The following is a 22,837-nucleotide window of genomic DNA, read 5'->3' on the forward strand; positions in this document are numbered from 1 at the left end:
GAATAGTTAAAACATAAAATTAAATGCTGTACTCACTATAAAAGGGGAGAATGAAAGCCTGGGGGGATGATAAATACAGAGTGGTGGTAACGGCACACAGGCTTAGTGCCTGCCACCACCACTGGAGTCCATCTCCAAGTCCTCTCCTCGGGCTGCAACCTCCCTAGCTGCTGCAGTATCAACTTCTTCAAAACCCAGGAATTCTGCATCTTCTTGAGAGACTGGAGATATGTGAGCAGGAGGTGGTGCCTGGGGTTCCTCTGCAGCTGTATCACATGGTGGTGGATCATCCAGGATTTCAGCATCCTTATTGCCTAGAATATTAGCAAGACCCTGACTTATCATTCTTTGCCTTGCAAGCTGATGGTTGAAGAAGTCTGTTATTTTTGCCTGTTGAGTTGATGCTAATTTCTTCTGGTAAAGCTCCCTGAATACTCCTGTGAACTTTTCTAGGTGTTGCGCAGCTTGTTCAATGTTTTCGTCATCTTGTTTGAATTTGTTGGGGGTCTCTTCTTTTAAGATAGCACAGAGTCCTTCAATGTTGCTCAGTTCTTTAGTGGTGACCTCATTATCTCCTGGTGTTGATGTTTCTTGATCTACCACCTCCTGCTCGTCCTCCTCCATCATCTCCTGAAGGGTAAGTTCCCTGGTTCTTTCTTTAACGATGTCAGCAACAGCCTCATTGTCCACTGCAGCCATGCCGGGAACTTGTTGAATGGAATTTGTTGTCTGTTGGAGAAGTATGTCTTGCTTCTGTCTCTCCTCCTCTTGCAGCTTTAAATGAGGCAGTAAAGGGCTCCAGGCGTGTCTAATTGTCTTCAGAGTTATTTCAGACCAAGAACGAGGCATCAAATCAACCGCCTGCTTGATCTGGAATTTCTCCCAAAACTGCTTCATAGATAATACATTTGGTGCAACAGGAGGTACTGCTGAAGTTGAGGCAACTGGAGAGTGTGGGACTTGTGGTGTGGCCGACTGTGCAGAGGTAGAGGCAATGGGAGATGCTGGTGATGAGGGTGCTGCTGGTGGGTCGGGAGTTGCCATTTCCTCCTCCCCGCTACTCACTAACTTTTCAATGTCTTTCATCTCCTTTTGGCTGTCTGTTGCCCTTTTAATTTTATCATGGAGATAGCCATAGAAGATGAGCTTCACGTTAGCAATAAGCTCTTGATCCAGGGCCTGTAGTTTGGCTGTAGTATTGGTGGGGCATAAATACAACTTGGACAGCTGGGTGCCGCCCGACCAGGAATTTTGCGTGGCTGGGGGCATTGTGAAGGAACAGCACAACCTTGAAGGGGATATTTTTCTTTTTACAGTGCCTCTTTGCATCGGGTACAAAATGCTTGTCAAACCAGATGACAGGTATTGGGATAGTCATATATCCAGATGCATTATGAAGCCAGATGCAGTTAGGCAGGTTCTCCATGTCACAATTTCTAAATGAATGAGGCTTGGCAAATTTGTATATCACCAGTGGCTTCATTTTACATTCTCCACTAGCATTCCATGTGAATAAAACACTGAATTTGTCCTTCACCAGTTTGTGACTAGGTGCCTGCTTTACCTCTTTAGGAATAAATGTAGAAGTAGGGGCGCGACGCCAGTAGAAAGCAGTTTCGTCACAGTTGAACACTTGGTCAGGGGAATAATTACTGTGGCTTGGCCACAGGAATAAAGGCCTTGGCTGCCACGGCATCAGCAGAGGTTATCTTCCCTTGATAAGAGGCATGCTTTATAGAACACCTCTTCTTGAACCTCTGCAGCCACCCTTTTTAGGCAGTGAAGGGAGGAGGATTTTTAACCTTTTTCTTGGCACACACACCTGCATAATATTCTCTAGCAGTACGACGAATTTCCATGCCATCAACACTTTGTTTTTCTTCAAGTCTACGTGTAAGCCAGTTCAGTAGAAAGTGTTCTGTTATAAGTAGCATGTGGTTCTTCACAGACCTCTCACGAATAATACCCCTAGAGGGGCCAGCCTTCGGGAAATACTTCTTTGCACTTTCAATATTTTTCTTAATTTCACTCTTGGCCTTTTGAATGTTCCTCACTGTAGACTCAGGAACCCCTAAGGCCTTAACAATATTACATGTTCTTGCTCCAGCTTCTATCATGTTAAAAATTTTCTCCTTGTCAGTCATTGAATAGATCTTGTGCTGTTTACCTTTCCTATAATCACGCTTCTGCACAGCTTTCTTATCAGCAACATCGCCACCTTCACGAGAATCAGCACCCCCCAAACCACTAGTGGAGGCCATGGTGATAGGGAAACTCACTAAACAGCGAGGATGGGAGCACAAAAAATGAGTTCACATGCTAGATTAATACACACCATAGCTCAACTGTCGAGCGGGAATGCCGGAGGCACTCTGGGGCTGACGTCATGGCCAAACAGACACGTGATTGGCTCAGAACGAGTGGGAGGCGGGACAATTGGCTCAGAGCGAGTGGGAGCAAGGTCGCCTGGAGAACAGCCTCCAGGTGGCCTTGGCAGGAGGCGGTACAGTGTAGCGTGGTACATTCACTAAATATGAGAGAAGATCGCCAAACTTGAGGGCTTGGTCTTTTCCAGACAGTCGCTAAATAAGGGTTTTGCTAAGCTGAATTTCACTAAATTCGGGGGCTTACTGTATCCAAATACCTATGAGTAATTTCCGAGATAAAAAGAAGCAAAAGTGGACATACTCTTCCAGGTTCCTGCCCGAATAATGGCAGGAATACTCTGAATTTTCCTGAACAAGGCACTCGTTGCCACTGCTCTAACTTCATGTGCCTTCACCCAAACCAAGTGTATGTCCTTCTCAGACACATCCACATGCACACGCTGGATAACCTGACATATCCAGTGGGAAATAGTATAAGGGTGCTTTACACGCCGAGGCTCGGTAACCGTCACAAAAACCCGGGAGTATCTAGGACGACAGTCTCTGGTCCTACACAGATACTCCCTGATGGCTGTGACTGAGCACAAAAGCCTGTCCCCTTCCGACTCACCAACATACTCCATAAGAGCAGGAATGGTGAATTCGGACTGCAAAACCTCACCTGGGAGTTGTCTTCGCTAGAAAATCTGGGGCTAGAGAGAAAGTCATAGAAGCCCAACCCTTTGAGTGACAAACTTCCGCTGACAGCCTGTGCAGCTCACTAACTCGGTGAGCAGATACTAAAGCCAAGAGAAAGGGAGACTTTAGTGCAACATCCCTCAGAGAAGCCAAACGCAGAGGCGAATAAGGGGACTTCATTAATGAGCGTAAAACTAAGGATAAATCCCATGCAGGAATGAGCAGTGAACGAGGGGGAGCCAACTTGGCAAACCCCCAAAACAGAGCTGAAAGATCCCTATCTTGTGAGATATCTAAACCAGTCTTCTGGAGAACTGGGGCCAAAGCAGAACGATAGCTCCTAATGGACGGCAAGAACAAATGTTTAGTGTCCCAAAGAAAACTAAAAAAGTCTGCTAAGTCCATCACAGAGGTTGAGAGAGGATGACAACCCCTCGACTCACACCAACCACAGAAGACTTTGCCTGATAGAGTCTGGCAGATGACTGTAGCAGCCTTCCGCGAAAAGCCTCTCCTTTGAAAGAAATGCTGGAGAGTCTCCATATGTGAAGGTGAAGAGCCCCTGGAGGCTTGTGAAAGAGGTGGCAATGAGGCTGGCTGAGCAGAGAGGTCCATTGCAGCAACACTCGAGGATGGTCCACTAGTAGACTCAGAAGCAGAGGAAACCAGTCTGCCTGGTGCCACCGCAGGGCAATCAGAGTCACGCGAACACAAGCAGAATCTCTGACTCAAACTAGCACCTGCCAAATCATAGGAAAGGGAGGAAAGGCGTATAGATCCAAGCCCTCCCATGGAAAGGCAAAAGCATCCTCTTTCCAAGCTCCCGGGTTGGGTGGTGGACACACATACAGAGGTAACTGGTGATTTAAGGCAGTGGCAAACATCCACCTGTGGCACACTGCACATCTGGAAGACCTGCCTGCACACTTTGGGATGCAGGGTCCACTCTGACCCCACACACACGCGATTGAGGATGTCTGCTACTGCATTGCACCGTCCCAGCATGAACCTTGGAAGAGGGACTCGGACCGTGTGCCCCCCGGAGTTCCTCAAATAGGCCACCACTGTCGAATTGTCTGACATGAGAGACACCACTGTGCCCATGAGTTTCTGCTGAAAGGACTACAGAGCCCAGTAAACAGCCATCATTTCCAGGTGATTGATGTGAAACCTCTGCTCCTGTGGAGACCAAATCCCTGAGACTAGATACTCCCCCAACCGTGAAGGGACGTGTTAGAAAACAGAGGTTGTTCCGGAAGTGCCATCACAAAGATTGATTAGATGACCCGGATCCATCCACCATTAGAGGTATGCCAGGCACTGCTGTGAAAGAGGAACCCGCCACCAGGGTGGGTCCGATGCTGCCTTCCAATGATTTTTCAGGCACCACTGAAGGGACCGAGAGCATACCCAGCCGCCTGGGACCAGCCTCTCCAGGGAAGCCAGATGACCCAGGAGTGACCTCCATAGAGACACCGTATGGGTTCTGTCCTTTAGAAAATTTTGCATCACTGAGAGAAACTGGCTGATCCTTTCTGGCGACGGATAAACCAGGGCCCATATTTATAAAACTTTCGTTGGCAAGACATAGTCATGACATAAGTGATCGTAGCTATGATGTGACATAGGTGACAAAGTTATGGCTCAGTAACCCCTCATCATTAGCTCGACTTAGCACAGGGATGCCAACCGCAACATAGTGGTGAAATTTATGGACTGAAACTAATCCAATTACGATGATTTGAACAAATAAACATGTGTGAGGCATTTTTGTATTAATAAGATTAACAATACATGAAATTTAGGTATATTTAAAGGCGAACATAGTTAATAATAGTGTCTCTGTCCACTGACTCCACTTCACCCGATGTAAACAAACAGCATATGACCCTCGCACGTGTAGTCGCATATACTGCTAATTCGTTTTGTTGTTTGTTGTTTGTTGTTACTGACATGATGGATGTACCACACCCACCACATATGAGGAAACGAAGCAGCAACTGTTGTGTCAGTAAGCAATTTGCATTGTTAACTTCAACCTAGCAACCTTAAGTGCCCCAACTTATCCTAAACTAACGATGTCACTTAAGATACATTGATTTGAAGAATAATTTCCAATGACCTAACTTATCCTAAACTAAAAATGTCACTTAAGATACATTGATTTGAAGAATAATTTCCAGTGTTGATATTCAAGTATGGAAGGTGTGTCTAGGGATAAAAATATTCACAATGATAAGGTGTAACAATCTGTAATGGCACTTGTAATGTGCACTTGTAAAACTGGCCTTTCTTGCACATGCCTATTTAAGGTACTAAAGTAAAAGAAATATTTAGGCAAGCACAATAAGGCAGCAGTGTTAATTAGTAAACTAAGCCTGCAATGCATTATTTTTTTTCCCCCCATTTTTGGATAGGAAAGCCTACATTGCTATGCTTTATGAAAGCTTGTAGTGAAGCATTGAATATTAGTGGTCACTTTACTAATGGGTCTATTTGATGTAGGAGATGGTCCACCTCCCAAGCTCCTTGATGACATAGACAAGAATTTGAGTGAATAAATAATTCCATACACATATGGATCATCTTGGTTTTGAAAAGTATTAACCATTCCACCCTTGTATATCTATATCCTCCCACATCCTGGGTGACATTAAGAGAACCAAGCCTTATTTTTTCCACTCCTTTGCTTTTATCATTTGCTGCACACTACACCACTTCTTTCATACCCTCGTATACCTCACATTCACTTTCACTCAAACACTCAGTAATGCCCACCTGCCTTCCTTTATAAACACCCTGCTTAGGTTTGGAGAAACAGGCAACAATCTATCCATTTATTGTATTTAATGCTTCCAGGTGTAAAGGACAACTTCTGCCACCTTACACATAACTAACTTTAACCCTAAACTAACAGAGTATAAATTCAGTAACTTAACTTAATCAAATTGATGGGTCTCATTGATTTGAAGAATTTCTGATGTTGATATTCAATCGTGGAAGGTGTGTATATGGTTGGAAATGGCAGCTCACAAGAAATGCATTCACACATGACAAGTGCACTCAGTACCTGTCTGCAACGCAATAACAGCACATTACCCTACTGCTGAAAATATCAATAATAGCATACACAGTATCTTTAAAACTGAAGTGTAGGGACATTAACTATATATGTACAGACAAAGCCAAGACCCTTCTCCAGGAGGAGGACAGCAAAAATGAGGCAACCACACACACACCATATACACTTACACTGTGTATGAGGAGTATGGGGGCAGGAAGAGGGAAGGGTGCCTCGTCTTGGATACTTCCTCCTTGAGAGGATTGTTTACCTCTTATATAGATAATGAGATAGATCTGCAATAAATATGCTTGTGATGGTTTAACTAACTTTTGTTGTCATTGGTCATAACAGTACAGATGGAAATGTTACTGCAGCACTTCCAACGCCTAACACGGCTGAACCTCCTGCTGGTGCCAAGACATGATGCAGCAATGGGTTGTAGAGGTTGAGCACCCTCTCTGAAAGAAAGAAAGTTAATAAATAAAAAAACAAGTAAAATAATATATATATATATATATATATATATATATATATATATATATATATATATATATATATATATATATATACAGGCAACCCTCGTTTAACGAAGGTTCACACAACGAAATTTCGCTACAACGAAGGTTTCATTTTACTACCATCTGCTCATTTAAAGAACACCAAACTCGCTTTAACGAAGTTTTATCCAGGTAATTTTTTTCCAAATTTGAAAGCCTCACCATATCACGCAAGCTGACAGGCTTTTCAATACACCAGGAGCTGCTGGTACTAAGGCCTGCCTCAGGAAAAATCCTGGGACACCTATAGAATAAAGATCAAGATCAAGATCAAGCCTCTCGTGGACAACACGTGCAACACTCACTCCCCAGTCAAAACATAACAGCGTCAGCAGCAGCTTGTCTTCCCTAGCTCAACTTACAACCAAAACGCCCTGCAATTGGCCTAGTGTTCGTAAGAAGACCAGGAAGTCTCTTACTCTCCAAGTGAAGCTAGATATTATTCACAGACACGAGAGAGGCCAGAAAACTATAGCAGTGCTGGCCACCATCTTGACTCCATATTAAACTGTCTCTTTTTTCAAGTCAGCAGACTCTATTAAGAAGGCTGGTGAGACCGTATCTTCCTTGCAAGCTAAAAGAACCACCTGAACTTGTGACTCTACAATGGATAAAATGGAAAGCCTTGTGGAAATGTGGTACATAAGTTTTGTATGCAGTACAATGATGCGCACTTTGTTTACATTCCACAGGTTGCCGGTTAGTGTCTTTCCCATTTCACTCTTCCTCCCTTCATAAAGTTAAGATCATCAACATTATAAAGTTACGTCAATAAATACTTTACTGTACATTATAATGACTTAAATTAAACTACCTAAATGTTTAATTTCATAATTTTTAATTTCAATAAACATTTTACTGTACTATGATGCACTCTCGCTTTGCTTACTCTCAATGAAAGTTCAAATCATGGGTTAAACTTGTTATAATCGGTTCGCTTAACGAAGTTTCGCTTAACGAAGTGTTTTTTAGGAACATAACCCCTTCGTTAAACGGGGGTTGCCTGTATATATATATATATATATATATATATATATATATATATATATATATATATATATATATATATATATATATATATATATATATATATATATATATATATATATATATATATATATATATATATATATATATATATATATATATATATACAGTAAAGTCCCGGGTTATGTCGGTCTCGAGTTACGTCAAACTCGTAGTTATGTCAGTCCACTATAAGGCAATTTAAGATTAGAAAAATTGAAAATTTATAAATCGTAAAGTGCGGGATTTATTGTTATTGTTGGTGGTTGCCCACCACACTGCCCGCCTCATGCTTGAATACAATAAGACCCTGCCTCACTTCCACCACACCGTTGCCCCTGGCAAGAGTGTTATCCTACTTCTGCGTTTACTGACTCAAGTTCTTAGTATCTTGCTCAATGGCACCAAAGAGAAAACTTCTTAGTCACAGCAGTGATGCAAAGAAAAGGAAAACCATTACGCTACAAGAAAAAATAGGACATAATTAAAAGACATAAGAAGGGAGGCAGCAGCTGTGTGTGAGGGAGGGAAGAAGAAAATGGGAAGCCTGTTACCATGACAACGGGGAGGTTGACCACCTTGAGGGCTCGCACACCCATCACAACAATAACAACTCCGGAGCCTTCGCCTGGGCCACACGACACTCGCAGCTGACTTGCACCGTCTGCGCCTGTCTGCTGATCCCTATTGCCCTTTCCTATTGCATTTTCTGTCCCGCTGCCCACGCTTCTACTCCCACCGCACTGCACTACACTCCCAGCTGTCCACCCTGGGCGTCACAACATTTGACCTGCCCACCCTTCTGGCAGCCTCAGGCGTCCACCCCTCTCTGCAACCTGCATTCCTTCGCATTTGTGGCCCTAATCAACAACAAAAACAAGCTTGTGTTTCATATTCTTACATACTTGTAAATAATATAACAATATAACCTTTAACTTATCTGAATGACCATAAACAATGATTGGTTGAAAACTCCATAATATGCTTTGAAATGTACGGAAACTCTAGTTACGTACAAAATCGACTTACGTCATGTTTCAGGAACGTAACTCTGACGTAAACCTAGACCTTACTGTATATATATATATATATATATATATATATATATATATATATATATATATATATATATATATATACAGTAAGATCCCGGGTTACGTCGGTCTTGAGTTACGTCAAACTCGCACTTACGTCAGTCCACTATAAGGCAATTTAAGATTTAAAAAATTGAAAATTTATAAATCGTAAAGCGCGGGGTTTATTGTTATTGTTGGCCGCCAGGTGTCACTAGTGGTTATCTGCCACACCGCCCACCTCACGCTTGAATACAATAACACTCTACGTACCTCAGTTCCACCACACCGTCGCCCCTGGCAAGAGTGTTCCTACATCTGCGTTTGCTGACTATCTTAGCATCTTGCTCAATGGCACCAAAAAGAAAACTCCTGAGTGATAGCAGTGATGCTAAAAAAAAGGAAAACCATTACGCTACAAGAAAAAGTGGACATAATTAAAAGACATGAGATGGGAGGCAGCAGCTGTGTGTAAGGGAGTGAAGAAAAAAATGGGAAGCCCGTTACCATGACAACGGGGAGGTTGACGACCTTGAGGGCTCGCGCACCTATTACAACAATGATAACTCCGGAGTCTTCGTCTGGGCCACACGACACTTGCAGCTCACTTGCACCGTCTGCGCCTGTCTGCTGATCCCTATTGCCCTTTCCTATTGCATTTCCTGCTCCGCTGCCCACGCTTCTACTCCCACCGCACTGCACTACGCTCCCAGCTGTCCACCCTGGGTGTCACAACATTCGATCTGCCTACCCTCCTGGCGGCCTCAGGTGTCCACCCCTCTGGCAACATGCAGTCCTTCGCATTCGCGGCCCTAATCAACAACAAAAACAAGCTTGTGTTTCATATTCTTACATACTTGTAAATAATATAACAATATAACCTTTTACTTATATAACGCTTCTACTCCTACCGCACTTCACAAAGCTCCCAGCTGTCCGCCCTGGGCATCACAACATTCGACCTGCACACGCTCCTGGCGGCCTCAGGCCGCCCCTCTTGGCAACCTGCAGTCCTTCGTGTTCGCGGCCTTAATCAGTATATTCCTGCATAGTTGTAAATAATATACCAATATAACAATATAACCTTTTACTTACCTGAATAACCATAAAAAATTATTGGTTGAAAACTCGATAATATGCTTTGAAAGTACAAAAACTCGAGTTACGTACAAAATCGACTTACGTCATGTTTCAGGAACGTAACTCTGACGTAACTCGGGACCTTACTGTACATATATATATATATATATATATATATATATATATATATATATATATATATATATATATATATAATTAAGTGCACCTATCTAACATTTTGTAATGAAACTACTTTTTTGGGGAAGGAAGATCTTTTTTCTATTTTCTTAATGACCCCAAACATGTAAAACATTGATTTGCAATGAAAATGGTTACTAGATTCATTCAAAGCACATCAAAATTATCAAAATAAAAATTCTCACACATGACAATAACAAAAAATAGATAAATAAACCAAACTTGGCTACACTTAACTTAACTAAACCTAACCTAACCCATCTTAACAAATTGACAGGAAATTAACTAAACCTAACCTAGCATTGATGACAAGTTTCGTAAGGAAATAAATTAAACCTAATGTAACCAAACTATGTATAACTAAATCTACCTTAACAATGAACTAAATCTAATCAAACCAACTCTACACTTCCCTAATCTAAACTAACAACTAAACCTAACCTGATTTACCTTAATGACAAATTTGGTAAAACTAATATCTTAGGAGCTAATAAAATCCACTGGTAAAGATATGTACCACTGTATTGTAATGTGAGCAAGTAGTTTGCTGAGAACTTTTTCTTTATACTTACTTACTTGTTACTTGGGGTGTTTGTTCAAGGCTCCGCTGCACTGCGAGGCAGCGCTCAGCAGAGCCTCCCTCAAAAGCAACTAGCATCTATAATTGTCTTTGATTTCCATGCCATAAAAATCATAAACTTCCTTGAACAAATATGTCTTCAATTTCTTTTTGATATCAATCCTGGCACAACCTTTGATATCACTCGGCAGTTTATTGTAAATCCTTGGTGCGCATCTTGCAAATGCTCGACATCCCATGTCAAGGTTATTTCTTGGCTCATGTAGTCTGTATGGGTCTGCATCGTGTTCCTTGGTATGTGCACAAATGTTTGAGTGTCGGGTTATTTCTTTAATTTTCGCAATATCATATTCACTCAGCCATGTTTCAGTCAAAGCAAGAATATCCAGATTCTCATCATTAATTAAAGTTCTGATTTCTATTGCCTTGTTTTCAACTGACTGAACATTTGATAAACCACATTTCAACATAGAGCTCACAGCATTAGTAGCCATGATCTGTAATATTTCTGATCCTGTCAATCTCATTTTCCAACACAACACAACAACTAATATTCGCCAAATGGTCAGTATTTTGTTTCTTAAACCTCACACAGTTTTTGCATTTCTTCTCTGTAGATGTGCAATCCTTGGACTTGTGGTTGCCTGCACATTTAAAGCAAACGGGATGCCCACCATTTTTCTTGGCATTGCAGTTTGCCTCAGTATGACCATACCTTTGACAATAGTAACAGATAAGTGCATGATACCTGTCGCGAACCTGGTAAACTCCCCACTCAAGCTTAATCCTGTCCTGATGCTGATGTAACAGCTGTCTTATCATTGGATCACATTTCATGATGTAATGAACTGTGCCCCCTGCTGCTGGTTTGCAAAAAATATTCTCAATCTTTAACTTGACATCAGGAACTGCTTGAAGGTAGTCATTTCTCGCAATGATTGTATCAATGAAACTTTCCTTAGTCTCTTCCTTATGGACATTACATAGCATTATCTTGGGTTTAATTTTCTGAACAAATTTAGTTGTCAACTTTTCAACATCCTCCAGTTTCTGGGCTGCCTCATTTCTCAGACTCTCATTGGCAAAATTCATAACTATTTTTTTGCCATCATTAGCAAACTTTGTATCATTAATTTGCATTCCATCCAGAGCATGAGAAACTTCATTCTTCAGATTTGCTTCAGAATCCTGAGTTGCCCCTACAACAAGCAGGTTCTTTTTCATCCTCCTCTTCCTCTTCATGTCCTGCCAAGGCGTGGAATGTTCCGAGTCAGCAGAATTCAATGACTCAGCAACTCCTGCCAAGCCTTCTGTTGCCTCATCGACCTTGATACTTATCTCCTCCATTCTTGCCATCTTATTATCAACTATTTCCATCATCTTGTCAGCTTTAGCAGTAATGCTCTTCAAATCAGACTTAAAATTCTCAACATCATTGGTGAATTTCTTCAGAGATGACACCTCAATGAATCAAACATTGCACAGATACCTCACGTTGCAGATATTTTCAGATTTAATCCCAGCCAAATTCACACATTTCGTATTAGCCCACCGGATACACAGACAACACTTAATGAATTTTGCTGGGTCTCTAGAATCAGAGCTACACTTGTAACAGGATGAAGGTAATAATGCTGAAATGGCATATTTCTCCGCTATCTTGGAATCTTCCACTCCTTTCACTTATTTTCTATCTAGCGGCAACACTTTCCATAAACGTTCCTGTTCTTTTTTCCTCACAGGACATTCATACACCACTCTGCTCACTGAGAAGTCAGTGAGAGCCTTTTTTCATGCAATAATATGCATGAAAAATCAGAGCACCACTACAGAACTAGCAAGTATATGTGCGCACACGATGAGATATAATAGTATGAATGAAATAAACTGTCAAATATGAAAAATATTAATGTTGCAAAACTTACCTTTTGTAGTTGGAGTGTGGGGCAGGCAGAGGTAAAAAATATAGTGTCAGAAGCCACTTTTTACTGGGGTAACCACTGTCACCCTCAAGGCGGCATCCAGCTGTCACCATTTCCCTCTCACACACCTGCTAGAGTTAATTTTCCCTAAGAATCCTTGCATGTCAGCCCCATATATCTTGGCTGCATGCTCTAACTGATACCTCTTATCAGTTCTGAGTCACTTAGTTCAGCCAACAAGTCTATGATCATGAAAACTTCTCAGGTGGCGTCATTGCTGTCCCACTGCCTCTGCAATGTTGACTCTTATGATTCGATATAGCATTGCTATTCTTGCTTTCACCCAAACATAACAGGACCGCGAGTTTATAATGACCTAACGTGAAACATAAGACTTATGATTCATGTAAGTCTTGGTGTTCACCATCATGTGGACTTATGTTTCGCTTATGTCAAATCATAGTTTTATAAATACGGCCCCAGACCACTAAATGGGGGGTTTGGTTTACACTTGGCAATTTTTGGGAGGCAATATTGCCAAAACGTGTTGCCGATAGCATTTGGGTCTCAGTCTGAGACTGGGAATGCTACTCGCAGCTACCCGAGCGTGTTGGTCTTGTATTGCCGCTATTGCTGACTTGCGGCAATATAAACAAACATGTCGGCACCCAGAGAAGCATCCCTGATGAATGCAGACAACTTCATTTGGAGTCAGGAGGCCGAGGTGACCTTGCTGGAGCAAGTGAGGGAGGTGAAACATTTGTGGGACCCACAAGACGAGGTTTACAAGAAGCATAGTCTTCGAAAATATGCTTTCCAGAGAGTGGCTGATTCACTGAAGGAGATGTGTATCCTCCTTCATGATAAAAAGAGTTACAAGCTGTAGCAGCTCTTGATACTGTTCCTTTGGAAGGCGTATCCATTGTTGCAGGGTCTCGGAGTCTTCCAGGCGAAGTTCGGCCAGAAGAGTATGGTATACACTCTTCATTTCCCGTCTTTTCAGCCACGAGCGCATCCACAGACGTTTCCTTTTTCCTGCCATAGTCATTTCACGTAAAAAAAGAAAAGCTATCGCTGCCTCTTCATCGCTGGAGGAAGAATCAGGACCCAAAAAGTTCTTGCGGAGAGCCATCTTGTTGGTTTGTTTACGTCCTGCCAGCTGATGCTCTCGGCAACATCTCCCCAGTAGTGTGAATGTACTTGCTCCCGAGAGCATCCAGCCGGAATTGTTGGCAGTACGTTTTGGCAATATTGCCTCCCAAAAATTGCCAAGTGTAAATCCCCCTTTACTGAATCAGCACCATGCCCAGGTACTGCTTCCTTTGGCTGGGTACCAGGTCTGATTTGAGCAGATTGATGTGGATACCCAAGTGAGCACACAGCCATAACACAACCCAGATGGTGCCTATGCATGCCTGGAAAGTCATCCTTGTGACCAACCAATCATTCAGGTAACGGCACAAGGAGATATCGTGTCGATGAGCCCATGAAGACACTGGAGCCATCACCTTGGTGAAGACTTGCTGGGCAGTGGCAAGGCCAAAACAAAGAACTTTGGACTGAAAAACCTTGCCTCACCAAACGAACCGCAGGTACTTGTGGGAACGGGGGTGGATTGGAATTTTGAAATATGCATCCCTCAGATCCAAAGACACCATCCAATCCCCTACGTTCATAGACTCCAAAACTGATGCCACCATCTCCATCTGGAAGGGGCTGGCCACAAAAAACTTGTTCAGAGTTAAGAGGTAGAACACAGGTCTCCAACCACCTGTTACCTTGGGAACAAGGAACAGACGGACATAAAAGCCTTCTAGCTTGCCCCCCACAAGCTCCTTAGCCCCTCTGGCCAACATGTCTTGTACTACTAAGTTCAAGGCCACATGACGAACCAACCTCTCTGCATAACTCACAAACTCTATGGGTCTGGCCAACAAAGGAGGAGGACGCAGAAAGGGGAGGACATACCCATAATGCAGAGTCTTCACTATCCACACTCCTGCTCCAACCTCCCTCCACTCTCTCCAGTGCTATTGTAGGCAAGCGCCCACAGGCACAGGAGAGCAAAGTACTTCCCTAGCAAGATCTACCGCTGCCATGGGGTCCGCCACTGCGAGAACCCCCTAGCCCGAAAGGATCCCCCTGCAACGAAGGGCTTGGGGACCAGAGCCGAAGAAGAGGAACTATGAAACGAACAAGAAGACACACGATATATGATACACTAGCTGGCCCTGCTTGCCTTGGCCTCTGCATAGCCCCGTTCATACCCGGCTGGGAATCGTCTACCTGTGAAGCCAGAGACTGGAAACCAGATAAGGGGAAACCCTGGGAAGAGGAGAGAAAGAGAGAAAGCCGACCCAACATCTCCTCCATCTTACACATGCGTTTATGCAGCTGCTGAGACGAAGGAGAAGACTTACACTTACCAGAAGAAGAAGCCTTCCTCCTCCAGTACGATCTTTAATACTCTCCAAAAGACGTAGAAACTGGTTGTGTGACAAGGCCTTGCAGCAATCACAACAGGAGGCAAGGCTACAAAACACCTCCTTACATGACAGACACTCCCCGTGAAAGTCCAACATAAAAGACAGGAGGGAATGAGAACACTTCACACACTTACGTGGCATAATGACAAACTAACAACTCCTGGTAGAAGAAAAACAAACCAAGGAGCGATGAAAGGCAAACTAACCGCTGCTGAAAAGAAAAAAAAAACAATGAGTCAGCGAAAGAAATGAGTTGAAGACTACGTGTAAGCTCTGCGACAACAAAGAGGTGAATGAGGGAATTGGCCTGATGGCTGATACCTGGCAATAGAAAACGGGTGGGATGTCTTTGCAAAGAAAACAAGTAAGGGCACCTCAAGTATTTCTTTCATTTCTTTCCTTGAGCTGTTACACATGTTGTAAGTTTGCTGTGGGAATGGGGTTTAAGCAATAATTGATAATTATGGGTAGTAGTATGTGTAATAACAAATGTGGTTTCTTTTTCTTTTCCTGTTTTGCACATCATTTCATATATCTGAGTTCACATTTTTTTGACATGAAAGTGCAAAAGTTCCTACTTTTACATCAAATACAAATGCCCAAAAGGAGAGAGAGAAAACACATGTGTGCGCTGTGTTATCGGAGCTTTGGGGGTATTTTTTAGCAGCAGGTTCTGCCACAGCTTCGGGGAGAATGTTTTGATATGCAATAACTTTTCTCTCAGAGGTCATAATATGTTGAAAACTACATCGTTGTACTCAGAATAACACAAAGAAATATGCCTTTATGAGGAAAAAAAATTTTTAGCATTTATGACTGGTATGATTTTTCCCCGCTGTAACAGACGGAAAGTAAATCAACTTCCCATACTTTAAGGGTTAACTCTTATTTTTACTTTTATATGCCCATTTTGAGTTATGAAATCAAAAAAGAAAATGGAATTTTTGGTGATCTGGACAAGTATTGGGGAGGTAAATCAATGCTGACCTAATACGAGTTAAACCACCTTTCCAGGGTTATATCAGCTATCAAATTAGGAAAGTATTAACTGCTATCTTACATAAACATGTTCCAGATATAATTTTTAGATTTATTTTTGTTTCTACAAATATCATTGGACCCTCATTTAGACATAAGGATATGTTACCTGATCCCTTGAGCTCTAACCTAGTAATAAATTTTGTTGTCCCAGTTGTAAAACAGGGTATATCGGCTCAAGAAGCCAAAACTTGAAATTACTTTTTTTATTTATTTATTTTATTTATTTATTTATTTATTTTTTTTTTTTTTTGTGCAACAGGGAAACTACCCAAAGGCAACAAAAGATAAAAAAAGAAAGGGCCCACTTGAACTGCAAAATCCCTAAAAGATTGGTAAAAATATTATCCAAAAGACAGGGACAAATATCTTGAAATCTCCCTCTTGAAAGAAGTCAGGTCGTAGGAAGATGGAAATACAGAGGCAGGCAAGGAATTCCAGAGTTTACCAGAGAAAGGTATGAATGATTGAGAGTACTGGTTAACTTTTGTGTTAGAGATTCGGACAGAATAGAGATGAGAGAAAAAAGAAAGCCTTGTGCAACAAGGTCACAGGAGGAGGGGTGGCATGCAGTTAGCAAGATTAGTAGAGCAGTTAGCATGAAAATAGCAATAAAAGACTGAAAGGGATGCATCATTTCAGAGGTGAGAAAGAGGCTGAACACAGTCAGTCAGGAGAGGGGAGTTGATGAGATGAAAAGCTTTTGATTCCACCCTATCTGATAAAACTGTGTGAGTGGAACCCCCCCCACCAAAAAAAAAAAAAAAAAAAAAAGTATAGAGTACTCCATACAAGGCCCTTGTACAGTGCTAGCAGTTGGAGGGGGTAGAAAAACTGGCAGAGATGCCTCATAATGCCTAACTTCATACAAGCTGTTTTGGCAGGAGAAGAGATATGAAATTTCCAGTCAAAATTATGAGTAGAAGACATACTGAGAATATTCAGTGTGGAAGAGGGAGACAGTTGAGTGCCATTGAAGAAGGGATTATTATCTGGAAGGTTGTGTCAAGTTGATAGTTGGAGGAATTGAGTTTTTTGAGGCATTGAACACTACCAAGTTTTCCCTGCTCCTATCAGAAATCTTAGAAAGGTCAGAAGTAAGGCATTCTGTGGCATCCCTGCATGATCTGTTGACTTCTTGAAGGGTTGGTCATCTCTGAAAGGACATGGAAAGATGCAAGGTGGTATCAGTGTAGCAGTGGATTGAGCAAAAAGTTTAGTTAAGATCATTAATGAATAATAGAAAGAGAGTGGGTGACAGAACAGAACTCTGAGGAACACCGTTATTAATAGATTTAATGTAAGAACAGTGGCTATCTACCAGGGCAGCAATAGAATGGTTGGAAAAGAAACTTGAGATAAAGTTGCAAAAAAAAGGATAGAAAACATAGGAAGGCAGTTTTGAAATCAAAGCTTTATGCTAGACTTCATCAAAAGCTTTTGATTTATCCAAAGCAACTGCAAAAGTTTCACCCAAATCTCTAAAAAAGAATGATCAAGACTCAGCAAGGTAGGCCAGATCACCAGTAGAATGACCTTGATGGAAGCCATACTGGCAATCAGATAGAAAATTGTGAAGTGACAGATGTTTGAGAATCATCTTATTGAGGATAGATTGAAAAACTTTAGACAAGCTAGAAATTAAAACTAGGGTGGTAGTTTGAGAGATATGAATTGTCACATTTTCTAGGAACAGGCTGAATGTAGGCAAACTTCCAGGAAGAAAGAAAGGTAGTAGTTGATAGACATGGTTGGAAGAATTTTTGCAAGCATGGAAGCAAAGTTTTTGAGAACAATAGCAGGGACCCCATCAGGTTCATAAGCCTTCCAAAAGTTTAGGCCAGTGAGGGCATGGAAAACATCATTATGAAGAACTTTGTTTAAATCCATTATTATAGTCAGAGGGAGGAGGAGAGGGAGGGACAAGTAGAATCGTCCAAGGTAAAGTTGTTAGCGAAGGTTTGAGAGAAAAGTTAAGTTTTAGAGACAGATGATATGGCAGTGGTACCATCAGGATGAAATAAAGGATAAAAAGATGAAGGAAAGTTATTGGAGATGTTTTTAGCCAGATGCCACAAGTCATGAGGGATAGTGAATTTTATTAGTTTATGTAACGTTACATTTTGTGCAATGGAATGCTGTCCTATATCTGTTTTTCTGCCTACTTATCCATATATCTATATCTATCTACAGTAAATCCTCACTATATTAGACATTTATAAGCTGGATGTCGGCTATTTCAGACACTATGTAGCCACTGGATTAGTTTTGTCTGGATCAGATATGCGGTGAAATAAGCGGCAAGCGTCCAGTATAGTTTCCCGCCAACTGGGCATCCACGCTAATTGGCTCCATATAGCAACCAATTTCTTGAAAAATATTGGATGCTTCCCACTATATGAGGCAGGGAGCCGGACATTGGATTTTTCATATTTTCAGATATATTGACAAGGGATTTCCTCCAATTGATCCGATAGAGTGAGCGTTTACTGTATATATTTGTTATTTTATCTATTTGTTCATATGTATCTGTCTGTAGGTAAAATAATGTATGTAGATACAAATATATATGCATGTATGAATATATCTATATCTGTGTATCAGCTCATTTGTCGTTATTTGTATTTGTGTTTTTATGAAAGAATCTACCCCATACCCATCACAGGAATCGTGGGCTGGTGTAGTGGCGTGTCAGTTAACGCAAGACAATAACCCAACCTGGATTGGTGTTGGCGTGTGGTCCTACAGACGCCGTGCTGGAGACTGTAATCTTGCTCTCCTGCATCCACTCTTTACAGATGAGGACCTGAAGGAAATACATCGCATCATGGGTGAGATTGCAAATTAGTAAATTTATTTATACAGGCTACCCCCGCTTAACGAATGGGTTACGTTCCTAAAAAAAACATCCATTAAGCGAATTTTTGTTAAGCAAACCAATTATAACAGGTTTAACTCCTGACTTAAACTTCCATCTAGAGTAAACAAAGCGAGAGTGCATAAGAGTACAGTGAAAGTTTCAATGAAAGTAAAAATTATGAAGTTAAACATTTAGGCAGTTTAATTTAAGTCATTATAATGTACACTAATGTATGTATGTAAGTAACTTTATAATGTTGATGATCTTAAATTTATGATTGGAAAGAGAGTGGAGTGGGAAAGACACTAGCTGGCAACCTGTGGAATGTAAACAAAGGGCACATCATTGTACCGCATACAAAACTTGTGTACCACATTTCCACAAGGCTTTCCATTTTATTCGTTGCAGAGTCACGAGTTCAGATGGTTCTTTTAGTTTGCAAGGAAGATACAGTCTCACCAGTCTTCTTAATAGAGTCTGCTGACTTGAAAATAGTAGAGACAGTAGATAGAGTCAAGCCATGGTGGCAAGCAATGCTATTAGTTTTCTCGCCTCTCTCATGTCTATGAATAATATCCAGCTTCACTTCACGAGTAAGAGACTTCCTGGTCTTCTTAGCAACGCTAGGCAACATTGCAGGGCGTTTTGGTGGCATGTTGATCGAGAGAAGACGAGCTGCTGCTGACGCTGTTATTGTTTTGAACTAGGGAGAATGAGTGGTGCGCGTTTTGTCCAAGAGAGGCGCTGGTGTATTCAAAAGCCTGTCGGCTTATGTGATATGGTGGGGCTTTCAAACTTGGAAAAAATTACTTGGATAAAATTTTGTTAAAGCGAGTTTGGTATTCGTTAGATGAGCAGATGGTAGTAAAAAGAAATGTTCATTGTAGTGAAATTTCGTTGTGTGAACATTTGTTAAGCAGGAGTTGTCTGTATGGTGTTCCCCCGCTACTTTGTGGTTCGCAGCCTCAGTACATTGCAGGTTTTTCAAAAATATTCATCAAAAGATAAAAATGAAAAAATACAGCCATATTGTGGAAAAACACATTGTTTCGTGTTGATTCATGAAAGAGAGGATTTCCCAGCATGCCAAACAAAGAGATGAGTTGACTCAGAGGCTTTGTACATACCCACGGGCACTCATACAAGGCGTGTGATTGGTTCCGAGCACGAGATCGACCAATGAGAGCACAAGTGGATTTATCCCTTCAGCTGATTGGCTGGGCATCATCGTAACCTCACCCAACATCTTCCCTTGTTGTATCTCGCCAGTCTTGTCCACGCTGTTGACTGTCTCGCATACTGTATCTTAGTGTTGTGTTCGCGATAACTTTTTTGTTTAAGTAGTGATTCGTTAAGCCCTTACAATGCCGCCTAAGCATTGTGCCCCTATGAAAGCTTCCTCTAGTGAACCCAAGAGGAAGAGGAAGGTGAAGACCCTCAGTGAAGAAGTGAAACTTTTGGATATGATCAAAGAGGGTGAGTGTTACGTATCATATGAGAGGGGGAGAGAAAGAGAGAGAGAGAGAGAGAGAATAAATGTATAATTACTGTATAAGGTTTTATAATTAAATTGATTTAAGTAAAATATTATATATGTTAAGTATAAATACTGTTCACATATTTTAAACATTCTGGTACCCACATACACACACGGGACACCGTCGATGGCGGATGTGGTCGCTGAGCTCCAGAGCAATCATCTCTAATTCTACAGTTACCATTGCCTAAGAGTAACCAAGGTGGGAAAGGAGCTTGTAATGTTTGTCCCGTCTCCATATAGTCATGTTAACTGTTGATTAGCAAAATAATGTCCAGGGAAAGTGAATATAAACTGTAGCCTGCGTTTGAGCCATCAGCTGGTTTGTTTACATCTGCGCAACATGGCGGCCGTGAACTCGAAAGATGAATCAGACTTCACAGGATTTCAAGGAATAATGGAGAAGAGCGTTTATGTGAAGAAAATTCTGGAGTTGGAAGGTAAAATTGAAAAACTGTTTGAAAAGTATGGGGGCCTGGAAACGAGTTATGACAATGTAATGAAAGAGTGTGCCGATATGAAGAAAGAAAATGAAGTACTGAAAGAGGAAGTTAAGCTAATTAAAGTGAATTGCGACAAATGTGGAGAATCTTTAGGAAAAGTGATGGAGAAGCAGGCTGAATGGAAAAAAAGTCAGGAAGTGGAAAGAAAGGAGGTAAATTACAAAGTTGCAAGTCTGGAAAAGGAAATCAAAGAGTCTGGGAGAAAACTTTGGGCCTTGCTGAAATTATAGATCAACAGATCATAGAAGAGAAGATTGCTGAGAAAGTGGTGAAGGTTATTAAGTCAAATGAGACATTGGTGAGGGAAACTGTAGACAAAAAGAGATGTGTGGTGATATTTGGTGTGGAGGAGGATAAGACACCGAGTAAAATGGAGAGAGAGAAAACATAAAAAGGTGATAAATAATATCATTAATGTGGTGCAGGAGGAGGAAAAGACCTAGTACAAGAAATAGAGGACTTCCATAGAATTGGAAAGTTCACAGGAGAAGGTATGAGGCCAATAAGAATCAAACTTAAGTCACAAAAGGATGTAGATGAATTGGTGGAGAAGTCATGGAGGCTAGCCCAGCAGGAAACAACAAGGAAGATTTGGTTGAGAAGAGATCTCGGTGAAAAGGAAAGAGAAATGTTAAATGAGTTGAGAAAGGAGGCTTTGAAAAAAATGAAGAGAGGACAGAAGAGGAGAAGAAAGAGTTTTTCTGGAGAATCTTGGATATGAGACTGAGGAAGTGGTTCATAACCCAGAAAAGTACAGCAAGAAAGGACTAAAGAAACTTACGTATGAGCGGAATGTAATGTATTCCAACATAAATGGAGTGATATCGGGATTTTAGAACTCAACGATTACTTGAGGGACAAGAACCCAGATATTGTGGGTCTTACTGAAACAAAACTGAGAGAGGAGAAGACCTGATGATGGTTGGAGAAGGAAATATAATGTTTGGAAAAGAAATAGAGTAGGTAAGATGGGAGGAGGAGTGATGTTGCTGGTTAAAAAGATATAAAGGTGGATCAAGTGAAAGAAGGTATGGGAAAGGCAGAAGTGCTAAAGATCAGAGCAGAAACTAATGAAGGAAAAAGAGGCACTACATAGTGGTGTACGTACCACCTAAGACAAATGCATGGTCAGTACAGGAATATGAAGAAATGATAAGTGATACAGGAACATGTCTGGAAGAAATGTTGGGTGGCTGTGAACGAACTATAATGATGGGAGATTTTAATTGTAAAGAGGTGTGTTGGGAGGACTGGTCAATGGAAGGATCAGAGACAACATGGGGAAATACACTATTGACACTGGCAATGGAAAATGTGTTAACTCAGTGGGTCAAAGAAGATACTAGGTTTGGAGGAGAGGGAGCATCGTCAAGACTGGACTTGGTCTTTAGTACAGAGCCAATGGTCATTGAGGAGATGAGGGTGGAGTGCCCTTTAGCAAAGAGTGATCATGCAGTTTTGGAGTTCAAGGTGATAGATGAAGAGAAATCTAGAAGAAATGAAGAATATAAAGTGGGAAGATGGAATTATGCCAAGACAGATTTTGGAAACCTAAAGAAATTCTTTCAAGAGACAAATTGGATGAAATTCAAGAGTGCTAAGGAGCAAATGAAAAGTGGAAGGAATTTATAAAAATATACAAAGAAGGTGAGAAAAATTTGTACCAATAAGACAACATAGAGAAGTTGGAAAGCAGGACTGGTTTAACGATAGATGTGAAAAGGCTAGAACAAGAAAAGAGGATGCATGGAAGAGGTGGAGAAGGAAAAGACGGATTAAGCAGTGGGAAAGTTACAAAAGAGCAAGAAATGAATATGTGTTGATTAGAAGAGAAGAAAGAAAGAAACA

General features: G+C 41.3%; 1 protein-coding gene across 1 annotated transcript in view; it reads left to right on the forward strand.

The window, feature by feature from the left end:
• Positions 1-22,837, forward strand: part of LOC123507730 (serine protease nudel-like) — a 165,825-nt gene that overhangs the window by 98,759 nt on the left and 44,229 nt on the right. The window contains 1 exon segment of the mRNA XM_045260891.1: positions 18,755-18,920. Within this exon segment, the coding sequence (XP_045116826.1) occupies positions 18,755-18,920 (166 nt within the window).

The sequence above is a fragment of the Portunus trituberculatus genome, chromosome 23, assembly GCF_017591435.1.
Source record: "Portunus trituberculatus isolate SZX2019 chromosome 23, ASM1759143v1, whole genome shotgun sequence".
Lineage (NCBI taxonomy): Eukaryota > Metazoa > Arthropoda > Malacostraca > Decapoda > Portunidae > Portunus > Portunus trituberculatus.